Raw genomic sequence first — 18,165 nt, 5'->3', positions numbered from 1 at the left:
GACATTTAAACTTTTTAAAGTCAAGTTTGGGGCGGCAGGGTAGCCTAGTGGTTAGAGTGTTGGAAGGTTGAAAGTTCAAACCCCCGAGCTGACAAGGTACAAATCTGTCGTTCTGCCCCTGAACAGGTAGTTAACCCACTGTTCCTAGACCGTCATTGAAAGTAAGATTTTCTGACTTGCCCTATTAAATAAAGGTAAAATAAAATTTTTAATTCAGGCTTTAACAACAAAATGTGGAGAAAGTCAAGAGGTGTGAATACTTTCTGAAGGCACTGTACTCTTGAAAACCGTGGGTGCGGGACCGTGCGGGCATAGGTTGGGAGAGTTGAAAGTGTGTAATGTTGTACTTCATTCTACCAATGTGACGTGCCTTGGTGGGTGGAGCTGTCTCTTTAAATATTCCTTCCAGACGGTTGTCTCGGTAACCCGGAAGCTTCCATTTCTAAGATTCCTTCCTGTTTTGTACATTTTAAGGAGGCAGTGTCAGTGGATGCTGGATGATTGTTATTTGGACATTCGCTTGTTACGTGTTGGTATGTGATTCAAGCAAATTGCATGATTGTAAAATAAATTAACATATGCCATGCATACGTGTGAAACGAACGCGTTGCTCCTGGAGGTGGCTTCACGTGTATGCATGCACACTCCCTGTCCCTGGGTTTAGGTTGTTTGGATACCGCTGCCTCTTGCACGCAAGTGCTTGCATATTCATGTCCAGCTATATTGTTTAGCTAACTAGCTACAGTAACTTAGTAAAATGTCAGCGCCTGTTATTTCCGAAGTTAGCTAGCTACATGATATTTGCCATACATTTCCTTTGCAGTGTCATGCTTCTGCAACCCATAGCAGGTTAACTACTTAGCCTCATTGAATTAGGCTATACGGTGACCAAATGGTAGTTATGTTGGATACCACACCATGCAGTGTGGTTACGACAGTGGTGTCAAGAAATGCCACAATTTAAATAGTAAGCTAGGGGAACTGTTGTTCTCTGTGTATTTATCTTGATAACTATTTAAAATGTATATGACTCCTTCAGGATTATTGTATGTATTCATTCCTTGTAACTATTATCACAAATGAATGTCCTGCCTTCACTAGTAATGTACCTATCTTTAAAATACAAACAATGTAGTTGTTCATGTTACATTGTGACTAGTTACTGTTTAAAAAAACAATATATATAAAGTAGGAGCCCCATGTTCTGTTCCCTTCCATGTAGAATGACCTGCAGTGATCCACAAGAACAGAAAATCCATGCTTACTCGACCCTGCACTTTTATACTGTTCATTTTGTGGATAACCATGGCCCAGATTCCTGGCCAGGAGGATAAAGAGAAAACAACTGCACTGAAAGGTAAGCAACTAGCTACTTGGTCTTGGCTTCCTTGTATAGTTGAGTGTGATTATGTGATTACTCACAGCTGGAAGGTAAATGTAAGCTAGCCAACTTGTATTTCTTGGTGTCCGTTGTGTTGTCTGTCACAAGGGCCCTTGAAGACTAATGAACAGTTATCCTACTGTCTGTCACAAGGGCACTTGAAGACTGGTGAACAGTTCTCCTACTGTCTGTCACCTAGACATTTGTTTGCAGAGAGGACTCTAGTTTTTGAGAGTAGGAAGGACTAGATAAAGGGAGAAATGTGCTTTGCCCTCTCAATCTCGAGCCTGAAGGCTACTGTCTTTTTTTCTCTGCATATCCCCTTTGTCTTTCCACGGGTTCCAGTAAAGATGAGACACATGTTTGAATTGAGTATTTAGGATGTTCTCCCCTCTTTACCTCATGTAGGCTAAACATATTTATTCAATTCATATGGAACAGCTCTGAAGAGTGTTGAATAGGCAATTTTCAGTTTAAACAATAACAAATCGGGGACCCCACTTCTGTTTTGGTTAATAACAGCTGAGAGATGAAGCTGGAGAAATGTAACCACTCTCAAATTCATAGACCGAGCTATGGCTGCAAGGACTGACCATCCCAGATATCAGAATTATATCCGGAACAAAAATAATAAACACAACATGCAACAATTTCAAAGATTTCAATGAGTTACAGTTCATATAAGGAAATCAGTCAATTGAAATCAATTCATTAGGCCCTAACACATCTCCTTCAAATAGAGTTGACCAGGCTGTTGATTGTGGCCTGTGGAATGTTGTCCCACTCCTTTTCAATGGCTGTGCGAAGTTGCTGGATATTGGCAGGAACTGGAACATGCTGTCGTACATGTCGATTCAGAGCATCCCAAACATGCTCAATGGCTGACATGTCTGCTGAGTATGCAGGCCATGGAAGAACTGGGACATTTTCAACTTCCAGGAGTTGTGTACAGATCCTTGAGACATGGGTCCGTGCTGAAACGTGGTGATGGCACCAGATGAATGGCACGACAATGGGCCTCAGAATCTCATCATGGTATCGCTGTGCATTCAAATTGCCATCGAAAAAATGCAATTGTGTTCATTGTCTGTAGCTTATGCCTGCCCATACCATAACCCCACCGCCACCATGGGGTACTCTGTTGACATCATTAACATCAGCAAACCATTCGCCTACACAACGCCATACACGTGGTCTGCGTTTGTGATGCAGGTTGGACGTAGTGCCAAATTCTCTAACATTATGTTTGAGGTGGCTTATGGTAGAGAAATGAACATTCAATTATCTGGCAATACCTCTGGTAGACATTCCTGCACTCAGCATGCCAATTGCAAGCTCCCTCAAAACATGAGACATCTGTGGAATTGTGTTGTGTGACCGAACTGCACATTTTAGAGTGGCCTTTTATTGTCTCCAGCACAAGGTGCACCTGTGTAATGATCATGCTGTTTATTCAGCTTCTTGATATGCCACACCTGTCAGGTGGATGGATTATTTTGGCAAAGAAGAAATGCTCACTAACAGGCATATAACCTGTTACTAACAGGGATATAACACACTTTACCTGTTGCGTTTATATTTTTTGTTTAGTGTAGTTTTAGCCATGTTTTGAGGCTATACAGTATTTGGTTTACATTTTCATTATTCTTTGCTTATGTGAGCAGTTCTTGCCATAATATGGACTTATTTTACCAAATCTTCTGTATACCACCCCTACCTTGTCACACAACTGATTGGCTCAAACGCGTTAAGAAGGAAAGAAATTCCTCAAATGAACTTTTTAAGAAGGAGCACCTGTTAATATTAATATGAAATCCACTCCAGGTGACTACCTCATGAAGCTGGTTGAGAGAATGCCAAGCTTGTGCAAAGCTGTCAAGGCAAAGGGTGGCTATTTGAAAATATATTTTGATTTGTTTATCCCTTTTTTTAGTTACTACATGATTCCATATGTGTTATTTAATAGTTTTGATGTCTTCACTACTATTCGATAATGTAGAAAATAGTAAAAATAAAGAAAAACCCTTGAATGAGTAGGTGTTCTAAAACTTTTGACCGGTAGAGTATGTAGCAATTGCAAATGGCCTCTTTTTAATGTATTTTTTTGTTATGACTTCTAACCATGTCCAAGCACTCTGCAATAGCCTAGGTTTGTTTCCTTCTGTAATTTAGCCTAATTAGTTGTTGTTGTATATTATGAAACTGTACTAAGAGGAAACATTACTACAACACTGTAAATATGTAGCCGTAGCCTATTTCATTTGTTTCATTCTGCTAAACCAACATAGTCTTCCCAGCAACAATTGTCACTGAGTTCAAGTCACAGTAACTGGAAGTCTTGGGATCCATAAAAACAAAACATGAAGAGATGAGGCTAGGCCTTTATCCGTTATGACTTGCCTCTGTGTTTTCAGCAGGTTCTGAGTGTAAATGTTGTTAATATTGATTCTCTGTGTCCCTCCCCACACCTGGCCCAGACTTGTTGTCCAGAATAGACTTAGATGAACTAATGAAGAAGGACGAACCTCCACTCACTTTCCCCAAGACGCTTGAAGAGTTTGAGTATACTTTCAACGAGCGTAAGTCATATCATTTCTATTTTGTGTGGATGTCTTGCATGGAAATGATTGCTTTGCATTTAACATTACATGTTGTACGAATAATTTAGCTAAATCTCAGATTTGAAAAGATTCCGCATCATTTGAATGCACAGGAAATCATCCTCATTTTGAGACCTGTATTAGAGAACCTGTCTCGGATTCTTCCATCTCTCTCTCTTCTGCTCTCTCCCTCTTCTGCTCTCTCCCTCTGTCCTGCACTTATTTTGTCTCTTTCTCTCTTGCTCTCGCTCTCCTGCCCTTTCTCTCTCTCCTGCACTTCTCTCACTCGCTCTCTCTCTCCCTCCTCCTCCTCTCTTTCTCTGTGTGACAGCCTCTGCTGGCTGGCTATGTGTCTGTCCTGAGGAAGACATGTTGTGTATTCTACGGCCTGTCAGTAACCTACTCAGCCTTGCACTCAATCTGACGGAGGATTTGCATAGCCTTGCTGCCCTTAAGAACAGGCCCGGGCTGCCACGGCTGAGGAGCCTGCCTTGGGTGTCTTCTTCACTCTCCAAGAATATCATTTCTATATAAAGCCCCTCCGGCTCAGTGCTGCCATGACTGGAGGGTATTCTTCACCAACACCCAAGTTAGCCTACGTCTAAATAGTGTAAAAAATATGACCATATTTAAGAGGCTGTATACAATTGAAACCGGTATCTTAATTATAAAGATGATGACTTCGTCACAGTAGCCCTCCGGTTTTTCATTAGTGGAAATCCAAGGTTATGTACACCTATTACGCTCCAGAATTGAGAACTGCATGCTAATTATGCCAGAAAAAGGGGAGAAATTTTGAGGAAACCTATTCCTCTGAGAGGCTGTGTTGTGGAGGCGATGGAGCTGAACTCTCATACACACACAAGTGCGCACACACACACACTTAATTACAGTGCCTTCAGAAAGCATTCATACCCCTTGACTTATTGCACAGTTTGTTGTGTTACAGCCTGAATTCAAAATGGATCAAATTGATTTTGTTTCTCACCCATCTAGACACAATTCCCCATAATGACAAAGTGAAAACATGTTTTTAGACATTTTTGCAAATGTATTGAAAAGGAAATACAGAAATACTGTTTCTGATTTATATAAGTATTCACACCCCTGAGTCAATACATGTTAGAACACCTGTGGCAGTGATTACAGCAGTGAGTCTTTCTGGGTAAGTCTCTAAGAGCTTTACACACCTGGATTGTATAGTGAACAAACATATACACGCAGCATATAAAGTGTTTTGTTTTCATGAGCTAAATAAAATATCCCAGATACTTTCCATACACACAAAAAGCTTCTTTCTCAGAAATGTTGTGCAGCATTTGGTTTACATTCCTGTTAGTGAGCATTTCTCCTTTGTATTCAGGACATTCTTTCAGCAAAATAAAATGTGCAGCTTTACTTTAGTGCCTTGTTGCAGACAGGATGCATGTTTTGGAATATTTGTATTCTGTACAGGCTTCTTTCGTTTCACTCTGTCATTTAATGTAATGTGGAGTAACTACAGTTCCACTTTGACATTACGGGGTATTGTGTGTCGGCCATTGACACAACATCTGGCCCTCGTCCATTTTAAATTCAGCCTGTAACACCACAAAATGTGGAATGAGGGGTGTGAATCCATTCTGAAGGCGCTCCAGGTTTACACAACCTTGGATTTGTTGTAATGAAAAACAGGAGGGCTACTGTGATGAAGTCATCATCTTTATAATTAACATACATGTATCAGTTGTATTAAAGCCTCCTAAATGTTTAATTCATTACATGGTCATATAATTATTTTCTGCATTGTTGGGAAGGGCCCAAAAGTTAGCAGTTCACTGTTAGTCTGCACCTGTTGTTTACAAAGCATGTGACAAATAAGATTTGATTTGAGACACACACGCCTTGCATGTAGGGTTTCATTAGGATCCACTCTTCCTTCTGTTAAGTGCTACTGTTTAATAGCTCACTTCTCGCCCCACTGTGTATGCATAATAGATTATTATTTTTTGCCGGGTTTGCCGTTGCGGAATAATTGAGAAAGTATGAGACCCTACGGCTATTTCGGTTAAGTACGTATACTTTGAGTATTTTAGCTTTATAGGTTTTGCAGTCTTAGAGGTCACAATTACATTTAATACTGTTTTGTTCTTCGATATGTTGCCGTGTCAACAGCAGGATAGATGGTCGTTACAGTGTTAGCAGGATGATAGATGGTCGTTACAGTGTAAACAGAATGATAGATGGTCGTTACGGGGGTCAACAGAATGATAGATTGTTGTTAGTGTCCACAGAATGATAGATAGTTTTGTTATAGTGTCAACAGAATGATAGATAGTTGTTAGTGTCAACAGAATGATAGATGGTCGTTACAGTGTAAACAGAATGATAGATAGTTGTTACAGTGTCAACAGAATGATAGATTGTTGTTAGTGTCAACAGAATGATAGATAGTTTTGTTAGTGTCAACAGAATGATAGATGGTTTTGTTACAGTGTCAACAGATTGATAGATGGTTGTTATAGTGTCAACAGAATGATAGATGGTTTTGTTAGTGTCAACAGATTGATAGATGGTTTTGTTATAGTGTCAACAGAATGATAGAAGGTTTTGTTACAGTGTCAACAGAATGATAGATGGTTGTTATAGTGTCAACAGAATGATAGATGGTTTTGTTAGTGTCAACAGAATGATAGATGGTTTTGTTACAGTGTCAACAGAATGATAGATGGTTTTGTTACAGTGTCAACAGAATGATAGATGGTTTTGTTAGTGTCAACAGAATGATAGATGGTTTTGTTACAGTGTCAACAGAATGATAGATGGTTTTGTTAGTGTTAACAGAATGATAGATGGTTTTGTTAGTGTCAACAGAATGATAGATAGTTGTTAGTGTCAACAGATTGATAGATGGTTTTGTTAGTGTCAACAGAATGATAGATGGTTTTGTTACAGTGTCAACAGAATGATAGATGGTTTTGTTAGTGTCAACAGAATGATAGATGGTTTTGTTAGTGTCAACAGAATGATAGATGGTTTTGTTACAGTGTCAACAGAATGATAGATGGTTTTGTTAGTGTCAACAGAATGATAGATGGTTTTGTTACAGTGTCAACAGAATGATAGATGGTTTTGTTACAGTGTCAACAGAATGATAGATGGTTTTGTTAGTGTCAACAGAATGATAGATGGTTTTGTTAGTGTCAACAGAATGATAGATGGTTTTGTTACAGTGTCAACAGAATGATAGATGGTTTTGTTACAGTGTCAACAGAATGATAGATGGTTTTGTTATAGTGTCAACAGATTGATAGATGGTTTTGTTACAGTGTCAACAGAATGATAGATGGTTTTGTTAGTGTCAACAGAATGATAGATGGTTTTGTTACAGTGTCAACAGAATGATAGATGGTTTTGTTAGTGTCAACAGAATGATAGATGGTTTTGTTACAGTGTCAACAGAATGATAGATAGTTGTTAGTGTCAACAGAATGATAGATGGTTTTGTTACAGTGTCAACAGAATGATAGATGGTTGTTATAGTGTCAACAGAATGATAGATGGTTTTGTTAGTGTCAACAGAATGATAGATGGTTTTGTTAGTGTCAACAGAATGATAGATGGTTTTGTTAGTGTTAACAGAATGATAGATGGTTTTGTTACAGTGTCAACAGAATGATAGATAGTTGTTAGTGTCAACAGATTGATAGATGGTTTTGTTAGTGTCAACAGAATGATAGATGGTTTTGTTAGTGTCAACAGAATGATAGATGGTTTTGTTAGTGTCAACAGAACGATAGATGGTTTTTTTTACAGTGTCAACAGAATGATAGATGGTTTTGTTAGTGTCAACAGAATGATAGATGGTTTTGTTATAGTGTCAACAGATTGATAGATGGTTTTGTTACAGTGTCAACAGAATGATAGATGGTTTTGTTACAGTGTCAACAGAATGATAGATGGTTTTGTTAGTGTCAACAGAATGATAGATAGTTTTTTTACAGTGTCAACAGAATGATAGATGGCTTTGTTAGTGTCAACAGAATGATAGATGGTTTTGTTATAGTGTCAACAGATTGATAGATGGTTTTGTTAGTGTCAACAGAATGATATATGGCTTTGTTAGTGTCAACAGAATGATAGATGGTTTTGTTAGTGTCAACAGAATGATAGATGGTTTTGTTAGTGTCAACAGAATGATAGATGGTTTTGTTAGTGTCAACAGAATGATAGATGGTTGTTATAGTGTCAACAGAATGATAGATGGTTTTGTTAGTGTCAACAGAATGATAGATGGTTTTGTTAGTGTCAACAGAATGATAGATGGTTTTGTTAGTGTCAACAGAATGATAGATGGTTTTGTTACAGTGTCAACAGAATGATAGATGGTTTTGTTAGTGTCAACAGAATGATAGATGGTTTGTTACAGTGTCAACAGAATGATAGATGGTTTTGTTATAGTGTCAACAGATTGATAGATGGTTTTGTTACAGTGTCAACAGAATGATAGATGGTTTTGTTACAGTGTCAACAGAATGATAGATGGTTTTGTTAGTGTCAACAGAATGATAGATGGTTTTGTTACAGTGTCAACAGAATGATAGATGGTTTTTCTTAGTGTCAACAGAATGATAGATGGTTTTGTTAGTGTCAACAGAATGATAGATGGTTTTGTTATAGTGTCAACAGATTGATAGATGGTTTTGTTACAGTGTCAACAGAATGATAGATGGTTTTGTTAGTGTCAACAGAATGATAGATGCTTTTGTTACAGTGTCAACAGAATGATAGATGGTTTTGTTAGTGTCAACAGAATGATAGATGGTTTTGTTAGTGTCAACAGAATGATAGATGGTTGTTATAGTGTCAACAGAATGATAGATGGTTTTGTTACAGTGTCAACAGAATGATAGATGGTTTTGTTACAGTGTCAACAGCAGGATAGATGGTTATGTTACAGTATCAACAGAATGAAAGATGGTCGTTACAGTGTCAACAGAATGATATATAGTTGTTACAGTGTCAACAGAATGATATATAGTTGTTACAGTGTCAACAGAATGATATATAGTTGTTACAGTGTCAACAGAATGATAGATAGTTGTTACAGTGTCAACATAATGATAGATAATTGTTACAGTGTCAACAGAATGATAGTTGGTTGTTACAGTGTCAACAGAATGATAGATGGTTTTGTTACAGTGTCAACAGAATGATAGATGGTTGTTACAGTGTCAACAGATTGATAGATAGTTTTGTTAGTGTCAACAGAATGATAGATGGTTTTGTTATAGTGTCAACAGAATGATAGATGGTTTTGTTACAGTGTCAACAGAATGATAGATGGTTTTGTTATAGTGTCAACAGAATGATAGATGGTTTTGTTAGTGTCAACAGAATGATAGATGGTTTTGTTACAGTGTCAACAGAATGATAGATGGTTTTGTTAATGTCAACAGAATGATAGATGGTTTTGTTACAGTGTCAACAGAATGATAGATGGTTTTGTTAATGTCAACAGAATGATAGATGGTTTTGTTACAGTGTCAACAGAATGATAGATGGTTTTGTTAATGTCAACAGAATGATAGATGGTTTTGTTACAGTGTCAACAGATTGATAGATCGTTTTGTTAGTGTCAACAGATTGATAGATGGTTTTGTTACAGTGTCAACAGAATGATAGATGGTTTTGTTAGTGTCAACAGATTGATAGATGGTTTTGTTACAGTGTCAACAGAATGATAGATGGTTTTGTTACAGTGTCAACAGATTGATAGATGGTTTTGTTATAGTGTCAACAGAATGATAGATGGTTTTGTTACAGTGTCAACAGAATGATAGATGGTTTTGTTACAGTGTCAACAGAATGATAGATGGTTTTGTTACAGTGTCTACAGAATGATAGATGGTTTTGTTACAGTGTCAACAGAATGATATATGGTTTTGTTACAGTGTCAACAGATTGATAGATAGTTGTTAGTGTCAACAGAATGATAGATAGTTGTTAGTGTCAACAGAATGATAGTTGGTCGTTACAGTGTCAACAGAATGATAGATAGTTGTTATTGTCAACAGAATGATAGATAGTTGTTAGTGTCAACAGAATGATAGATAGTTGTTACAGTGTCAACAGAATGATAGATGGTTGTTAGTGTCAACAGAATGATAGATAGTTTAGTTACAGTGTCAACAGAATGATAGATGGTTTTGTTAGTGTCAACAGATTGATAGATGGTTTTGTTATAGTGTCAACAGAATGATAGATGGTTTTGTTAGTGTCAACAGAATGATAGATGGTTTTGTTACAGTGTCAACAGAATGATAGATGGTTTTGTTAGTGTCAACAGAATGATAGATGGTTTTGTTAGTGTCAACAGAATGATGTATGGTTTTGTTAGTGTCAACAGAATGATAGATGGTTTTGTTATAGTGTCAACAGAATGATAGATGGTTTTGTTAATGTCAACAGAATGATAGTTGGTCGTTACAGTGTCAACAGAATGATAGATGGTCGTTAGTGTCAACAGAATGATATATAGTTGTTAGTGTCAACAGAATTATACATAGTTGTTACAGTGTCAACAGAATGATAGATAGTTGTTACAGTGTCAACAGAATGATAGATAGTTGTTACAGTGTCAACAGAATGATAGATGGTTGTTAGTGTCAACAGATTGATAGATGGTTGTTACAGTGTCAACAGAATGATAGATAGTTGTTACAGTGTCAACATAATGATAGATGGTTTTGTTAGTGTCAACAGATTGATAGATGGTTGTTACAGTGTCAACAGAATGATAGATGGTTGTTACATTGTCAACAGAATGATAGATAGTTGTTAGTGTCAACAGAATGATAGATAGTTGTTAGTGTCAACAGATTGATAGATGGTTTTGTTACAGTGTCAACAGAATGATAGATAGTTTGTGTCAACAGAATGATAGATAGTTGTTAGTGTCAACAGAATGATAGATAGTTGTTACAGTGTCAACAGAATGATAGATGGTTGTTAGTGTCAACAGAATGATAGATGGTTGTTAGTGTCAACTGATTGATAGATGGTTGTTACAGTGTCAACAGAATGATAGATAGTTGTTACAGTGTCAACAGAATGATAGATGGTTTTGTTAGTGTCAACAGATTGATAGATGGTTGTTAGTGTCAACAGAATGATAGATGGTTGTTACAGTGTCAACAGAATGATAGATAGTTGTTAGTGTCAACAGAATGATAGATAGTTGTTACAGTGTCAACAGAATGATAGATAGTTTGTGTCAACAGAATGATAGATGGTTTGTGTCAACAGAATGATAGATAGTTTGTGTCAACAGAATGATAGATGGTTTGTGTCAACAGAATGATAGATGGTTTGTGTCAACAGAATGATAGATAGTTTGTGTCAACAGAATGATAGATAGTTTGTGTCAACAGAATGATAGATGGTTTGTGTCAACAGAATGATAGATAGTTTGTGTCAACAGAATGATAGATAGTTTGTGTCAACAGAATGATAGATAGTTTGTGTCAACAGAATGATAGATGGTTTGTGTCAACAGAATGATAGATAGTTTGTGTCAACAGAATGATAGATGGTTTGTGTCAACAGAATGATAGATAGTTTGTGTCAACAGAATGATAGATAGTTTGTGTCAACAGAATGATAGATAGTTTGTGTCAACAGAATGATAGATGGTTTGTGTCAACAGAATGATAGATAGTTTGTGTCAACAGAATGATAGATGGTTTGTGTCAACAGAATGATAGATGGTTTGTGTCAACAGAATGATAGATGGTTTGTGTCAACAGAATGATAGATAGTTTGTGTCAACAGAATGATAGATGGTTTGTGTCAACAGAATGATAGATGGTTTTGTTAGTGTCAACAGAATGATAGATAGTTGTTACAGTGTCAACAGATTGATAGATGGTTTTGTTACAGTGTCAACAGAATGATAGATGGTTTTGTTAGTGTCAACAGAATGATAGATGGTTTTGTTATAGTGTCAACAGAATGATAGATGGTTTTGTTAGTGTCAACAGAATGATAGATGGTTGTTAGTGTCAACAGAATGATAGATGGTTGTTAGTGTCAACAGATTGATAGATGGTTGTTACAGTTTCAACAGAATGATAGATAGTTGTTACAGTGTCAACAGAATGATAGATAGTTGTTACAGTGTCAACAGAATGATAGATGGTTTGTGTCAACAGAATGATAGATAGTTTGTGTCAACAGAATGATAGATAGTTTGTGTCAACAGAATGATAGATAGTTTGTGTCAACAGAATGATAGATGGTTTGTGTCAACAGAATGACAGATAGTTGTTTGTGTCAACAGAATGACAGATAGTTGTTAGTGTCAACAGAATGATAGATAGTTGTTAGTGTCAACAGGTTGATAGATGGTTCTTAGTGTTTACAGAATGATAGATAGTTGTTCGTGTCAACAGAATGATATAGTCGTTACAGTGTCAACAGAATGATAGATAGTTGTTTGTGTCAACAGAATGATAGATAGTTGTTAGTGTCAACAGAATGATAGATAGTTGTTACAGTGTCAACAGAATGATAGATAGTTGTTACAGTGTCAACAGAATGATAGATGGTAGTTACAGTGTCAACAGATTGATAGATGGTAGTTACAGTGTCAACAGATTGATAGATAGTTGTTAGTGTCAACAGAATGATAGATAGTTGTTCGTGTCAACAGAATGATAGATAGTCGTTAGTGTCAACAGAATGATAGATAGTTGTTACAGTGTCAACAGAATGATGGTCGTTAGTGTCAACAGAATGATAGATGGTTGTTAGTGTTTACAGAATGATAGATAGTTGTTAGTGTCAACAGAATGATAGATAGTTGTTAGTGTCAACAGAATGATAGATAGTTGTTAGTGTCAACAGAATGATAGATAGTTGTTAGTGTCAACAGAATGATAGATAGTTGTTAGTGTCAACAGAATGATAGATAGTTGTTAGTGTCAACAGAATGATAGATAGTTGTTAGTGTCAACAGAATGATAGATAGTTGTTAGTGTCAGCAGAATGATAGATAGTTGTTAGTGTCAACATAATGATAGATAGTTGTTAGTGTCAACATGATGATAGATAGTTGTTAGTGTCAACAGAATGATAGATGGTTTTGTTACAGTGTCAACAGAATGATAGATAGTTGTTTGTGTCAACAGAATGATAGATAGTTGTTTGTGTCAACAGAATGATAGATAGTCGTTAGTCAACAGAATGATAGATTGTTATTTCAGTGTCAACAGAATGATAGATTGTTATTTCAGTGTCAACAGAATGATAGATAGTTGTTACAGTGTCAACAGATTTATAGATGGTTTTGTTACAGTGTCAACAGAATGATAGATGGTTTTGTTAGTGTCAACAGAATGATAGATGGTTTTGTTAGTGTCAACAGAATGATAGATGGTTTTGTTACAGTGTCAACAGAATGATAGATGGTTTTGTTAATGTCAACAGAATGATAGATGGTTTTGTTAGTGTCAACAGAATGATAGATGGTTGTTATAGTGTCAACAGAATGATAGATGGTTGTTATAGTGTCAACAGAATGATAGATGGTTTTGTTAGTGTCAACAGAATGATAGATGGTTTTGTTACAGTGTCAACAGAATGATAGATGGTTTTGTTAGTGTCAACAGAATTATAGATGGTTTTGTTAGTGTCAACAGATTGATAGATGGTTTTGTTACAGTGTCAACAGAATGATAGATCGTTTTGTTACAGCGTCAACAGATTGATAGATGGTTTTGTTACAGTGTCAACAGAATGATAGATGGTTTTGTTACAGTGTCAACAGAATGATAGATGGTTTTGTTACAGTGTCAACAGATTGATAGATGGTTTTGTTACAGTGTCAACAGAATGATAGATGGTTTTGTTACAGTGTCAACAGAATGATAGATCGTTTTGTTACAGCGTCAACAGATTGATAGATGGTTTTGTTACAGTGTCAACAGAATGATAGATCGTTTTGTTACAGTGTCAACAGAATGATAGATGGTTTTGTTACAGTGTCAACAGAATGATAGATCGTTTTGTTACAGCGTCAACAGATTGATAGATGGTTTTGTTACAGTGTCAACAGAATGATAGATGGTTTTGTTACAGTGTCAACAGAATGATAGATGGTTTTGTTACAGTGTCAACAGATTGATAGATGGTTTTGTTACAGTGTCAACAGAATGATAGATGTCCTCATTTTTAAGCACTGTATTTTGAGGTATTTATCAGATGCAGTGATTCTTGTTTAGTTTGAAAAAAGATGCTTGTAGTCTTGAATTGCTCTCCCTCATCACCTTGTTCTGTGCTTGTTGTGTTATTGTCAATTGAACCTGGCTGTAATAACCACAGGTGTTAAAAGTTCTCCCATGGAAACAATGAATAACACTTTGGCTGTAGTGTATTTCCTAACGTTGTACCCCTACACACACATATGGCACCCTGTCGCTCCCCGGGGCTAGGCAGAGTGGTGGTGGTGGGTGGTGGGGTGAGTGACCAGGGTCAGTGAGAGTGACGGTTGATTGGCTGCCACCCAAAGCCCAGCCTCCAAGGAAGCGTGAGGAACAGTTGTGGTGGTCCGGCTGACACCCAACGCCCCCTCTCAGTTCTCAGGTGGATAGGGCTACGGATGGTTGTGATGAGGCCAGGGTGAGAATACTGGGAGAGAGAGAAGGGAGGAAAGAGAGGGAGGGAGAGCGAGTTAACGCCACACCAGCTGTCTGGGCCTCGGCTGCCAGACGTCCCAGAAGGCCGTTGGAGTCGTGACTGGAAGAGGGCTCCGCATCCGCGGGCCTTGTACCTGCCAGATGGGGGAATGGCAGCCAAACTCTTTAATTGCATGAAGGGAGAGAGGTGCAGAAAAGCAAGGCCTCCGTCTGAACTGAAGGTCAAAGCTAGTTTGCTTCTTTTGACAGGCGGAACTACTTCAGCATGCCCATACGGAGGTAGAAACCTAACAAGCACTGCATTTTTTCCTCCTGCTGCTGCTTTCTCCTCACACCGTCATTATCTTTCCTGTCATAATTAAGCGGTAGTCAGTTTGAACAGCGGCGTTCAGTTCTCTCTTTCTTTGGGGAGCCGAAGATTTGGACCAAAGTTATAATTTCAAACCCTTGTTCCAGCCTCAGCTAAATGCAAAATCTTGATGGGGTCAATTCTGTTTTAATGGATATCGGGATTGATTAATTGATATTCAACCCATGAATTGGAAACCTGTTATATTCTTTGAAGATTTTTCAATTTCTAAATGATGTTTCAGTAGTTTGCCAGATTAACCCCTGACCTGGAACAAAAAAAAACTTGAGGTACTGACAGAAGTTTCTCTACTACACCCTTTGGAGAGGGTTTTCATTCAGTCCCAATGAGTAGGACTAGATTAACACGATGTCTCCCTGTCTGTCTCCCTGTCTGTCTCCCTGTGTCTGCCTCTTTTTGTTCGTCTCGCTCCCTTTCTCTGTCTGTCTGCCTATCAGAGGGCCAGTTGAGGCACACCACGACAGGGGAGGCGTTTGTGTTCAACGCCCGAGAGGATCTCCACAGGTGGAATCAGAAACGTTACGAGGCGTTGGGAGAGGTACTAATTGTTGCTGCTCCCCCTCTTCACCCCCGTTCATCCCCCTCTAACTCTGTCTATCAGTCTCAAGTGTTGGCCTTTGTTCTCTTGTTGTTAGTACTACTGCAGTACTATTCCTTTGCCTTTTGTACTGAGATGGTGCTGTTCTGCTTTGCTATAGCAAATTAAGTTAATTAAAACAACATTTATCCCTGATTGAGGAAATTGAAACTCTCTCTGACAGGGTATTGTTATGGGAAACTGATGATGATTTTGATGCCTCTCTGCTCCCCAGTTTTAATAACTCTTTAATTGGATTCAGAGAGGAAGTTGAACACACGCGCATACACTTTTTATTCCTAGGGTTTGTCTTCTAAAGGGTCAGTGCATCATGTATTTGTCTCTGTCTGGTACATCTCCTGAGAGTAAAGTGTGTTTGTGGGCATGGCGCATAGAAGGGGGTGCTGGATCCTTCCTTGGCAGGGAGTGGTGGATCCTTCCTTGGCAGAGAGTGGTGTATCCGTCCTTGGCAGGGAGTGGTGGATCCTTCCTTGGCAGGGAGTGGTGGATCCTTCCTTGGCAGGGAGTGGTGGATCCTTCCTTGGCAGGAAGTGGTGGATCCTTCCTTGGCAGGGAGTGGTGGATTCTTCCTTGGCAGAGAGTGGTGGATCCTTCCTTGGCAGTGGGTGGTGGATCCGTCCTTGGCAGAGAGTGGTGGATCCTTCCTTGGCAGAGAGTGGTGGATCCTTCCTTGGCAGAGAGTGGTGGATCCTTCCTTGGCAGAGAGTGGTGGATCCTTCCTTGGCAGAGAGTGGTGGATCCTTCCTTGGCAGAGAGTGGTAGATCCTTCCTTGGCAGGGGATGGTGGATCCTTCCTTGGCAGAGAGTGGTGGATCCTTCCTTGGCAGAGAGTGGTGGATCCTTCCTTGGCAGAGAGTGGTGGATCCTTCCTTGGCAGAGAGTGGTGGATCCTTCCTTGGCAGGGGGGGTGGATCTTTCCTTGACAGGGAGGGGTGGATCCTTCCTTGGCAGAGAGTGGTGGATCCTTCCTTGGCAGAGAGTGGTGGATCCTTCCTTGGCAGGGGGGGTGGATCTTTCCTTGACAGGGAGGGGAGGATCTCTGTCTCTCTGTGTGTGTGTTGTGCGTGATCAGGATTGGTTTGCCCTGATTTATAACTGGCTCAGCATTCCGGTTGTTTATACCTTCACACTCAAAAGACCCTTAAATCCTCCAGCCCCTCACCAATGTTACGGCTCTAGTGGGCGTGTGTGAGTGTTTCTATTCATTCCGAAGTCAGTTTATTTTCTCTTGCTTCAGCTGAAATAATGTCCACCATTGATTTCAAGATAGTTTCTGCCGTTTATTACGTGGTTGTGTCATATTTCTGTGCATACTTTCTGTTGAAGCTTGCATCTACAGTTTACATACACTTAGGTTGGAGTCATTAAAAATCGTTTTTCAACCACTCCACAAATTTCTTGTTAACAAACTAGAGTTTTGGCAATTCGGTTAGGACATCTACTTTGTGCATGACACAAGTAATTTTTTCAACAACTGTTTACAGAGAGATTATTTCACTTATAATTCACTGTATCACAATTCCAGTGGGTCAGAAGTTTACATGCACTAAGTTGACTGTGCCTTTAAACAACTTGGAAAATTTCAGAAAAGGTTTCATGGCTTTGGAAGCTTCTGATAGGCTAATTGACATAATTTTAGTCAATTGGAGGTGCACCTGTGGATGTATTTCAAGGCCTTTCTTTAAACTCAGTGCATCTTTGCTTGACATCATGGGAAAATCAAAAGAAATCAGCCAAGACCTCAGAAAAATAATTGTAGATCTCCACAAGTCTGCCTCATCCTTGGGAGCAATTTCCAAACACCTGAAGATACCACGTTCATCTGTTCACACAATAGTATGCAATTATAAACACCATGGGACCACGCAACCGTCATTCCGCTCAGGAAGGAGACGCGTTCTGTCTCCTAGATATGAACATACTTTGGTGCGAAAAGTGCAAATTAATCCCAGAACAACAGCAAAAGGACCTTGTGAAGATGCTGGAGGAAACAGGTACAAAAGTATCTATATCCACAGTAAAACCAGTCCTATATCGACATAACCTGAAAGATTGCTCAGCAAGGACGAAGCTACTGCTCCCAAACCGCCATAAAAAAGCCAGACTGTGGTTTTTAACTACACATGGGGACAAAGATTGTATGTTTGGAGAAATGTCCTCTGGTCTGATGAAACAAAAATTTAACTGTTTGGCCATAATGACCATTGTTATGTTTAGAGAAAAAAGGGGGAGGCTTGCAAGCCGAAGAACACCATCCCAACCGTGAAGCACGATGGTGGCAGCATCATGTTGTGGGTGTGCTATGCTGCAGGAGGGACTGGTGCACTTTACAAAATAGATGGCATCATGAGGCAGGACAATTATGCGGATATATTGAAGCAACATCTCAAGATATCAGTCAGGAAGTTTGACTGAAAGCTTGGTCGCAAATGGGTCTTCCAAATGGACAATGACCCCAAGCCAAAGTTGTGGCAAAATGGCTTAAGGACAAGAAAGTCAAGGTATTGGGGTGGCCATCACAGAGCCTTGACCTCAATCCT

At 38.7% G+C, this 18,165-nt stretch overlaps 1 protein-coding gene across 1 annotated transcript in view; it reads left to right on the top strand.

The window, feature by feature from the left end:
* The first annotated feature begins 400 nt into the window (after nt 1–400).
* Nucleotides 401–18,165, top strand: part of fam172a (family with sequence similarity 172 member A) — a 329,549-nt gene continuing 311,784 nt past the window's right edge. Inside the window, exons 1-4 of the mRNA XM_036979434.1 lie at nt 401–533; nt 1,223–1,357; nt 3,859–3,960; nt 15,465–15,565. Of these exons, the coding sequence (XP_036835329.1) occupies nt 1,258–1,357; nt 3,859–3,960; nt 15,465–15,565 (303 nt within the window). The 5' untranslated portion in view covers nt 401–533; nt 1,223–1,257. The remainder of the gene's footprint in view (nt 534–1,222; nt 1,358–3,858; nt 3,961–15,464; nt 15,566–18,165) is intronic.

This window comes from Oncorhynchus mykiss, chromosome 6 (genome assembly GCF_013265735.2).
Source record: "Oncorhynchus mykiss isolate Arlee chromosome 6, USDA_OmykA_1.1, whole genome shotgun sequence".
In the NCBI taxonomy this organism is placed as follows: domain Eukaryota; kingdom Metazoa; phylum Chordata; class Actinopteri; order Salmoniformes; family Salmonidae; genus Oncorhynchus; species Oncorhynchus mykiss.
Note: the sequence above shows the minus strand (reverse complement) of the source record. Positions and strands in the feature narration are given on the sequence as shown.